This window comes from Arachis ipaensis, chromosome B09 (assembly GCF_000816755.2).
Source record: "Arachis ipaensis cultivar K30076 chromosome B09, Araip1.1, whole genome shotgun sequence".
Classification (NCBI taxonomy): Eukaryota; Viridiplantae; Streptophyta; class Magnoliopsida; order Fabales; family Fabaceae; genus Arachis; species Arachis ipaensis.
Window position 1 is genome coordinate 25,607,492 of NC_029793.2, and position 10,742 is coordinate 25,618,233.

Below are 10,742 nucleotides of genomic sequence, written 5' to 3' on the forward strand. Positions count from 1 at the left end.
TTACTATTATTATTTTAATATTCACTACGATTATTCTTATTCACATTTTTCTGATAATTATGATCATTTCTTTTTTTATTACGATTGTAATAATAATACTAACTATTATCATTACCATTTATATTTTTTTTGGTGACTATTACCATTTATATTGTTAGTATTCTCAGGATAACAATTGTTATTAATTATTATTAAGTAAAAAATAATTAAATTAAGACAAATAAATATATCAATTTCACATATTTTTTTTGTTTACGGTAAATCGGATCAACTTAATTAATCGAATGTGTCCACTTAAATAATCTACAAATATTTTATCAAGAAAAAATAATCTATAAATAGTCCAGCTACATATAAAAAGCATTACCTCTTATATCATGCTTAGGTCACAAAGTCCAATAAAACCCAACCACTAACTTCTTTTGCAACTAAACCGTTCTCATTTTTCACATTCTCTTTAATCCGATTTGTAATTACATAAATTCTGGGCCAAACATAGTAAAATTATTTTCAACGGTACGGTGCCATTTCTAACCATATATTTCGAATATTTTAATCAGGTGCTTTAAAGATCAGAACCAACTTTCTTTACCATAGACAATTCCTAAAAAGTAATGTTCATGTATACTGGCAAATGTACCAAAATTCAAGTAAAATATCAGAATAAATGGTCTTCTTATGAGAATTAACAAACTGAGACAAGCAACGTCTAATTAAATCTCTAATTAGTTTCATCAAACCTTAGATTATGGAATGTGGATTTTGAAGAAAAGAAAGAACGGTGAAGAAGAGAATGAGAGAATACTTTGAAGTTGGACCATTAATCAGAAAACCGGTGAAAAACTGTTGAACCGGCCGAGAACCGTCCGATCGGACCAAACCGGAACCCAGCCGGTTTACCAAAAACGGAAGCTCCTTCGTTTCTTTCTCCCTTTCTCCCTTTCTTTCTTTCATTCAGAAAGAAATCACACAAACCCAGCCAAAAAAACCCTAGCACTGTAAGCGTACACCACCGCCGCAAGGAGTGGCATACTGCCGCCGTCCGTCGCACTTAAAGTTCGCCATCCGTCCGTCTATCTAGCTTCCCTCGTGCTCCAAGTCTTCAACCCCTGTTCGCTGTCACCGATCGCTTTGTCTTCCCTCGAGCTCGGCGTCCGTCGTCTTTGTCTGCTCAGCCGCGCTTCCGTCGCCGTTTGTTTGCCGTTCACGTTCGCTCGGCGTTCACCGTTCGCGTTCACTCGCTGTTCACTGTTCGAGTTCGCATTCGTGTTCGTCTCGAAGCCACGTTGCTCTGCTTCAAACTCTGCGACCAACCCGCGCGCTCCACCTAGCCTCGAACTGCTCTCTTTTGTCGCCGCCGTGAGTTCCCTAAACCCGCCACCAGACAATACACTCACACAACACCAATACTCTGCATCAAACTCTGCAACTTCTGATTTCTATTACAATAAGTAACTATTTGATTTGGTAGTGGTTTGGATTTTTTCATAGACTGAATTAAAGTTACAATAGTCATGTTCTCTTCTCTATCACATTGATATTAAGCTTTGAATTATCTTATTTCGTTTTGATTTTACCGCACTCAACATGTTTGATGAAATGCTTTAACCATATTTCTGGTTGGTTTTATAATTTCTAGCTTTTAGAAACTTAGTGAGTTGATTGCATGTGAAATTAGAATAACTGGATCTTAGTAATTAGGAAATTTTAGCTGCACAAATAGCATCTTTGCAGAAAACATATTAGCATGATGATTCCACTTGCATTAGTGTTCTTGTAAATTTTAACTGTTATTGTGAACTTGTTAATTTGCTAATTGTTCTTGCGTTGTTGTTCTGTTGTTCTTCTGTTACTTTTAATTTTTTTGTTTTTGTTGTGATTTTTTGTTCTTGAACTTGTTAAGTTGATAATTTGCTAAATTGTTGGGCTGCTGTTGTTTTAATTTGCTAAATTGTTAGGTTGTTGTAATTTAATTTTGTTGGATTTTCTATTTAGGTCTTGTTCTTGTTTATTTGCTAAATTGTTGTTGTGTATTTATTGTTGTCTTTGAGATTATTGCTGGATATTGGTGATCATTGATTTATTATATGCTTCATGTTTTCATTGTTTTCTTTTTCTGAAGGAAAAATATTCTGTTTTCATTGTTTTGTTGATTGTTTCTTTTGTTTCAGAAATCAATTTTTTGTGATCAATGCTCAAACTTTGAATGTTGTTCTGCTGTTTTTGTTTTGTTTTAGAAATCAATTTTTTGTGATCAATGCTCAAACTCTGAATGTCGTTATGTTTTGTTTTAAGGCTGTGTTTGGAAGAGGTGATGATTTCTGAGTGTTGTTTTGTTGTTTTGTTGTTGTTTTAAGGCTGTGTGTTGTGTTCAATTTTCATTTTGTAGGAAATTCTAAGGTATATAAGAATTAAGAAGGAAGACTATTTCAACATTATTACTCTGTTGATTCTGGTCAGCTACAAGCTTGAACATAGAATTGAAGAGAGAAACCCTTTATTATTTCATCATTGGCCTATTTTTGGCATTGCATATCGTTATAGTTTGTTTATTCATAGAACTAGTTGTTTATGATCCCCTTTTGAAGTTAAAAAATGCAGTAGAAGAGTGTTTAGAACCAGTTGCCCTATTCATTGAATTTTTATAAGGTGTTTATTATAAAACGGTTTTTCCGGTTGAACTACGGTTAAACCGGTTGAACGAATGAACCAATAACTAAAGCGGTTTGATAACCGGTCCGGTTTTCAGAACCTTAAGTGCCGCTCAAGAACAGAAACTATGGAGGAACAGCAGCAGCAGCGAAAGAAGAACTACCGGAAGAGGAGTGCTCCAATCGAAGAAGACGAACCCCAACAATCCGAAAACAACAATGAATCCGACGATGAACGAGAAAGAAGGTCATCTTTTCCATTTTTCCTTTTTAACTTTTTCCGTTTAAAAGAAAAACAATATTTTTTTCCCATTATGATTGGTTTAACTCTTGATAGTGTCTCCTCTCAGCGGTTTCAATTATACTGATGAAAGTTTTAAAAAAATGGTGGAACAGAATGGCGCTGGAAGAGATTAAGCTCCTCCAGAAGCAGAGAGAAAGAAAATCTGGAATTCCTGCAAACCCTAGTTTGCAGGTGCAGACCGAAATTGGAAACGGTTTAGCTGCGAAATCTGCCGAAAAGAATGACGGAGATGGCGGCGACAAGGACGAGCTTGTTCTTCAGGATACCTTTGCTCAAGAGACTGCTGTTATGGTTGAAGATCCTAATATGTATGTGTACATTTTTCTATTTATTTATTCAATGTGTTTAATGTGTTATGTATCATGTTGTGTTGTTATTATGTTTGATGTGTTTTTCAAATTTGATTTGGAGGTAGCTGGTTGGTCTTTAGTGCAATTTGATATTAAGGGAAATGTTACACTTTTAACGTAAAGAAAAGTGAATAATTGGTTAGTGTTGGCTCAAATGTAAGGCAAATACAAGAGAAAATGTTAGTAAGTTATTTAACATTTCTCTGATATTGATGAGATTTGGCTAATTGAATAGGGTAAAGTATATTGAGCAAGAATTAGCAAAGAAGAGGGGCAGGAAAATTGATGAAGCTGATCAAGTTGAGAATGAATTGAAACGTGCAGAAGATGAACTGTACAAAATCCCTGAGCATCTGAAAGTGAGTTGCTGCAACGTCCCTTTATTCGGCAATATGCAATGTCCCCATTTTTTGGCTTTGGTTTATTGCAGCTGCAATTATCAAATCGCTTTCATTTAGTGTCTGAACTCCGAATATCTTAATAACAATAACAATTGCAAATATTATTTCTTGTCAGGTTAAAAGGCGAAATTCAGAAGAAAGTTCTACTCAGTGGACTACTGGTATTGCTGAGGTTCAGCTTCCAATCGAGTATGCTTTTTCTCGTATCTATTGCAATCATGAGTGTTTTTGGTGGCTTTGTTATTTTACACATTTCACTAAATAGTGGGTATGCATGATTTATTTATTTAATTGTTTTTGGATAGAAAGTATGCATGATATATCTGCATAATAATTTGATTTTATGAACCTATAGTTGGCATCACATTTTATAACATTGGCTTCGCGATTGGAACTTCCTTTCCTCATGACATATTCCAGATGATCATCTTTGTTCCTTGCTTTTTTAATTGTAAAATGTCTTTTAGTCGTGCTTGGCAGCCTGAATTATACTTGCCAAATGTGTGAATTGTGATCATTGTTTATATGATAAAGAGAGATAAAACTGCACATCAGTGAGAAAATATGAAACTGGCAATAAATGCACTACGTGTGGAGTGGCCATAACAAAGCAATAGCTTCTCTCCTTTTTAGTATATGTTGTTAGTGGCTACTAGGCATAGGAATTGATTCTCTCAATTGTTATTCGCACTTGACTTGTCAAGTGTAATCCCTGACCATACAATCTCTTCTCTCATATATTTCTTCTCTCATATTTTTTCTTTTGGTTCCACTTAAAAGTTGTATGGTGAGATCGCACTTGACCTAGTAGAAATTGAGAGGATCCACTCCCATCTCGCATGTCTTAATGTTTAGTCTATGAATAATTAAGAAAAATAGGTGATGTATGTCTTAATGGCTCGATCTTGTGTTTACAGATATAAGTTAAAAAATATTGAAGAAACAGAGGCTGCCAAAAAGCTTTTGCAGGAGAAAAGGCTCATGGGTCGGACAAAATCAGAATTCAGTATTCCCTCAAGCTACAGTGCTGATTATTTCCAGCGTGGCAGGGATTATGCTGAAAAACTCAGAAGAGGTAGCATTTCAATGTTTCTCAATACATGACTATTTGGTGTCATTTCGGCCTTCATTTTGGTGTCAAAGAATTTGTTTTGAATCCTTTAGTTGATAGAGACAGTCGATTTCCTTTGTATTGCCGAGTTATTTCAGTTTCTGACCAAAAAAGTTGTCTACTTTACAGAACACCCAGAGCTGTACAAAGATAGAACTACACAGGTTGATAGTTCTGGGTCCAAACAAAATGATTCGGGCAATGAAGCTGCAGGAGCAGGACAGAGGCAAGCTGCAACAGATGAATTCATGCTAGAGCGCTTCAGGAAACGAGAACGCCATCGTGTAATGCGGAGATAACACGTGATAATATCAGTGGTGCCATATATATTTTTATAGCAGCATTAATATCAAGAAATTTAAAAGTCCTGCCATGCCATCGATCTGCATTAGTTCCTTGTTGACTCGGTGACAGAAGATCCACCAGCTGTTCATGTTTTCTTATATGCTGCTTCACAATATATTTTTTTTATCCAGAAAAATCGTCAAGAGGTGACGAAATGTATAACCTAGCTACTGCCAGCATCATGTGTCTAAAATCTTACAGCGGCCCATGTTAAGAGTTTGAAGAAGAATTGTGATATTTGGCTTTTCACATTTCTGGTTGGTTGTCCATACCTAGCTTGTTTGTAACAATTAACTGGTGAATGAGTTTGTAGCAATCGACATAAATGATAACGGTGCTAAGAAGTTTAGGCACCTTATTAGTACATCTACTATACTGATTTTCAATTTGTTTTTCATTTGAAAAGTTGCATATTGATCAAGCTGCTGTGTCAAACCTCAGAGCTACTTTATTTTTTGTTTCTATCCTCATAGTAGACATGAGGCATGTTACTTATGTCAGTGTTAATTTGGTGGGTGTTCTTAGGGTTAAGGCTAATTTTTTTATATTGATTAAATATGTGTGTAATACCTTGTTGGAAGTTTGTTTTTTTTGTTTTTTGTTTGATATGGAGTTAATTTTTTTTAAACTGATATTAATCAAATTCGACGATCTGATTTGTTTGAAGAGGAAAAACAAGCTACAAATCGGAGGACGGTCTGATTTGTTTGAAGAGGAAAAACAAGCTACAAATCGGAGGAGGGTCCGATTTGTATTTTTAAATTTTTTATTTTTGAAAACAAAAATCAGGGAGTCCAAATTCAATGATAATTTTTTTTATAAATAATGCTATATATCCAAGTGTTTTTTGTTAATTAAGTCCAACTATGTTGGTTTAATATTAACAAAAATCAATTATAGATAACATTATTCTAAATCTTATTGTTTAATTTGGTTGAACTTGATTCATAAAAAGACTTAGATGTATAGTATTATTCATTTTTTATTTTAAAAAAATATAAATCGGATGATCTAATTTGTGGTTTTTTTTAACACTTTGTTTGGATAGAAGATGGAAAATAAAAGGAAAGAAAATGGGAGGAAAGAAAATGAAAAGAAAAGTTAATTTTTTTTTTTATGTTGTTTGGATGGAGAGAAAATGAATGGAAAGAAAGTTAGAGAAATTTTTTGTTTGGATGGAAAAAAAAGTAAAAAGAGAAAAAATGTGAAATTACATTATAAATTTATTGTTATCACTCTAGGGAGTGTGCTAAGTGGGGGAGGAAGTGTTCCAAAGAAGCAGGCTAGTGCAGAGGATTGGATTAAGATGGTGAATGATTTTCAAAAGGGTGCTTTATCAACAAGGCTGGGAATTCCTATGATTTATGGAATTGATGCTGTTCATGGCCATAACAATGTCTACAAAGCAACCATTTTTCCTCACAACATTGGGATGGGAGCTACTAGGTAAAATTATTCTTGTTCTCTTTTACATATAAGATTATTTTAAGTTCAAATCTTAAGAAGAAATATTATATGTTTAATAGGAAATAAGATTTGAAATAAAAACAAAAACATTTTGATAGTCAAACTTACACTTACTATCTACTATGCATGATGCCAAAAAAGGTTTCTAATGTTGCCATTGTGCTTTATAAAGCGTTTACACATTGTTTGGATTGAGGGATTTTGAAAGGAAAGAAAATGGGGGGAAAGAAAATGAATGGAAAAGTAAGTTTTTTGTTGTTTGGATGAGAAGAGAAAATAGGGAGGAAAGAAAATATTAGTGTGGGACCCACTAAATTATTTTCTCTCCACAAATGAAAAGAAAATGAAGAGAAATAAAGACAATATGAATAAAATTACACATTTACCCCTTGTCATTAATAACTTATAATTTGCATATAATATATATAAGGGTATTAATGTAATTTTATATTATCATGATTTTCTTTCTTCTCACTTTTCTTTCTATCCAAACAAAAGAAAATTTTCTCTTTATTTTCTTTCCATCCATTTTCTCTTAATCCAAACAACATACAAATAACTCTATTTTTCCTTCTATTTTTTTTTCATTCATTTTCTTTCCTCCTATTTTCTTTCCTCCCATCTTCTTTTCTATATCCAAACAAAGCATTAAAGAGAAAACTTTAAGTTGGGCCCACATGCACTTTTGCATTTTCCATCTAATTTCATCTTTGATCCAAACGAAGGAAAATCACATTTCCTATCCATTTTCTCCTTCCCTATTTTCTTTCCGTCCAAATTCATCAAATCCAAACAAAGTGTAAAAGAAGTTAAACAACATAAATGATTTTTCGAGTCACTGTGCAACTAACCAAGAAACCCGAGGCACCCGTTTCTTTTCTCCATACTATTGAAAAATACATCTCCTAACACATGCTTTTGTGTTACACACTACCATAGAAAAAATAATAAGCGTAGGGTTAAAGCAGAAAAAATTGAACATGGAATATTTGAATAAGTATATTTCATTGTCCAGAAGATATGGCAGAGAGGGATACATGGAATCATGGAATCAGCAAAATATTTCACAATCTTCAATCTTTGGGACAACATAAAAGTGTTTCCCAAGTTCATTTAGCAACCATAAAAACAAAAGAAAATTAATCAGCCAAGTCAATGAGCTTCACAACACCTAAAATTGCTTGCCCATGTGAAGTCACACACTAACCTTAAAACATTCCTTTGAACAAACAGATTAGCACTTAAAATGGATTACATAATTACACAAGATTTAGAACTGAATGTTGCTGGTGAAAGACTGGCCAAAGTTCCAATTTGATGGTGCCACATTGTATGCTGTGCGAATCCTTCCATTGCTGAGTTGGATTTTGAATGACAAGCTCTGGCCATTGAGGTAGCTCAAGCTTTGCCAGTTAGAGCCCCAATTTCTTGACATGGTTTCCCAGTTGTTCATTTTGGACCCTTTGATCCAAACTTTAGAGATATCTCCTGCCCCACCCACGTTGCTTATTAGCACTAGCTCAAAGTAGTCTATTCCATTAATGGTGAATCTAATGCCTCCAGTTCTTTTGCACCCAACTCTGCATAGATGCAGCATAAAATTTGCACTATACTAGTTAGCTTGCTGTGCTCATTAGTGTGACTACTTTGAATAAGTTTAAGGATAAAAGATAAACAATATTAATGCTCATTTGGTGATATTATACATCGATATCAGAAGATGCTAATGTATATTCCTAAATATAAAAATATAATGTTAAACACATTAAACCCATTGATACTCAACAATACTTAGCATATATAGAAAAATATTAGTTAAAAACCTAATAGAAGAAAAAGATAAAGGTTTTATATGTAATATTATCCGACTTTAGTAATTTGCATTAAATTCATCAATAACTACCACATCTAAAAAGATATAACAATTTTTTAGCTGAAAAATGTTATGTATATATTAAAAATTAGTCATTATAATAATCATTATGTATTTATATATAAATATATATATTTTATTTAACTTATTTTTATTGTATATATTATATTGAACATGTATTTTATACATGTAGCTGATTTGATGACTGATTTTTGACATACACTTGATATGATTGTAAAATTAATGCAAAATCTGGGTTCTGGAACAATTTTGTTTCAATAGTAATGGTTAATATACCTTCTGTAGAAAATAGGAACAATTCCAGCCTTGTACTTGGCAATCTTCTCAAAGGCAGGTTGAGACATGTCAAAGTGGGGCCTTGGAGGATTACACCAACCACCATTGTCATTAGGGAGTGCATAGTTTGGAGGACAGAAATTTGTGGCAGTAATTGTGATGGCAGTGCCCTTTAGGCACCATTGTGGCACTTTTGTTGCATCACAAACTATCTGATAGCAACCACCACATGCCTTGCCATCGTTGAACAAAGCAGTACTCAATGCAGCTGTTTTAACTCCATAACCATCAGTGTATAGATTTCCATACCCACATGCTCCACCTAGTAACAAAACAACACAAATTGAATTACTCATTTCTTTTTATAAGGTATTTATGCTCTTATTTTGTACTTTAATCCAATGTCCTCTAATAGTCTAATTCATGCATTGCCTAATATTAAAGTTGTTATTTGTTTAATGTTATGCACATCTAAAAAAAATGATTCTAATACCTATATTTTTCATTTCTCTATCTCAGTGTCTTGTCTCGTCATATTTTTGTTCTGTTTTTTTTATAGTTCATTTAAGAATCTTGATCCCACATGCAGAGTAGTTTTATGGCACGCTACAATCCCAAAACAATATAACTCACAAAAATACTATGGCCTTTATAAATATAATCACCCACATTCCTAATCCATGAGACACCATAAACAAATGCAATCGTCTCAACAACGAAATTATCTTTCGTCATTGCCACCAAAACAATCAATTGTTATGATGAATATCATGCAATTACAACACTAAACATATCATATAATAGCACCTAATTACATGTATCTCGTTCTAAACACAGTTTAAAGACCAAATCTTATTAGATTATAATGTAAAAATCAAACTGAAAACATAAATAATAAAATAAAATGTAGATGTATTATTATATTGATACCCATTGTATCTGAGGCATCACTTCCACCATAGAATGTTGCATGAGCTTGTTGCCACGATGAGGATGCTACTACTTTATGCTGTGTGGTTAATAAACTCAAAAGCAATATTACAACACTGAAGATTAATTTTTCCATCTCTTACACTCTGTGTCGGCGCAAGAATTAGTTAGTTGCTTAGTTTGCTGCTGAAGATTATGGAAAGCTCCTAAGGGTTATTTATAAGTGTAGTTAACTAACTCATTTTCAAAATATGGACTAAAATATGGAGTTGACCGAAAATTTCTCTTGTTATAAAATGAACCATTATGTGACACATCATAATATCGTATCATATGTGAATATTTTAAGGAAACAAGCAATGGGGTGAGACAAGTGTGAAAAATACTCAACCCTTCCAAATAATGTAACGTTGGGTAGTTGAATCTCAACACTGCCGTCTTGGAAGTTGGCACATATAATCTATAATTAATATTCATCTTCAATAGACTAAAAAATAATCAATAAAACTAAACTTTGTTAAATTTAGATGGTACGATATATGACACTACTATATATATAAAATATGTACTAATAACACTATATTAAAAAAAGGAAAAACCCTTTCATGATTCGCTTTATTGTTAGGTTATAATTAAGAAAAAATCTAAAACCTGAAAAAAATAAATTTAATTCGTACGAAATTTTAGTATAAATTTAAATATTGTTTTGTTTGAAAACTTTTATATAATATAACTATAAAGTATAAACTCAAATAAATTCCAAATTCTAACATGAAAGATTAATGCTGGTCTTTCTCTAGAAGGAGAAATGCGTGATTCACGAAATGTCATTATGCAGCGAAGAACATGCTTCGTCAATTTTATGATCCGTGGTACGTTAGTGGTACATAATAAACTACAAGTGAAATGTGAATGCAATTTGCACTTCCTGCATTTCCGTATAAGCTAAGTATTAATATAATTCGGTTTAAAATAATTATTATTTTAGCTTTTTAATATATTAAAGGATGATA

General features: G+C 32.9%; 2 protein-coding genes across 2 annotated transcripts; one reads left to right on the plus strand and one right to left on the minus strand.

Annotated features, from left to right (window-relative positions):
- On the plus strand, positions 923-5,709 carry LOC107617905 (uncharacterized protein C9orf78 homolog). Its single transcript, XM_016319783.2, has 7 exons — positions 923-1,359; positions 2,750-2,898; positions 3,048-3,263; positions 3,541-3,664; positions 3,822-3,895; positions 4,624-4,781; positions 4,947-5,709. The coding sequence occupies exons 2-7, from the start codon at positions 2,780-2,782 to the stop codon at positions 5,114-5,116; spliced, it is 861 nt and encodes a 286-aa protein (XP_016175269.1). The 5' UTR covers positions 923-1,359; positions 2,750-2,779; the 3' UTR covers positions 5,117-5,709.
- LOC107617907 (putative expansin-A17) lies at positions 7,611-9,930 on the minus strand. The gene is made up of 3 exons (XM_016319784.2): positions 9,730-9,930; positions 8,800-9,121; positions 7,611-8,209 (listed from the first exon to the last, which is right to left on the minus strand). The coding sequence occupies exons 1-3, from the start codon at positions 9,863-9,865 to the stop codon at positions 7,900-7,902; spliced, it is 768 nt and encodes a 255-aa protein (XP_016175270.1). The 5' UTR covers positions 9,866-9,930; the 3' UTR covers positions 7,611-7,899.

What these genes read in the sequence shown, in the direction of transcription:
- LOC107617905 (XM_016319783.2), top strand. Translation starts at nt 2,780, where the DNA reads ATGGAGGAACAGCAGCAGCAGCGAAAGAAGAACTACCGGAAGAGGAGT. An exon ending in ATGGTTGAAGATCCTAATAT is followed by an intron (nt 3,264 to 3,540) that starts GTATGTGTACAT and finishes CTAATTGAATAG; the next exon opens with GGTAAAGTATATTGAGCAAG. An exon ending in GAGGTTCAGCTTCCAATCGA is followed by an intron (nt 3,896 to 4,623) that starts GTATGCTTTTTC and finishes TTGTGTTTACAG; the next exon opens with ATATAAGTTAAAAAATATTG.
- LOC107617907 (XM_016319784.2), bottom strand. Translation starts at nt 9,865, where the DNA reads ATGGAAAAATTAATCTTCAGTGTTGTAATATTGCTTTTGAGTTTATTA. An exon ending in TGATGCCTCAGATACAATGG is followed by an intron (nt 9,122 to 9,729) that starts GTATCAATATAA and finishes TTTTGTTACTAG; the next exon opens with GTGGAGCATGTGGGTATGGA. An exon ending in GTTCCTATTTTCTACAGAAG is followed by an intron (nt 8,210 to 8,799) that starts GTATATTAACCA and finishes GCATCTATGCAG; the next exon opens with AGTTGGGTGCAAAAGAACTG.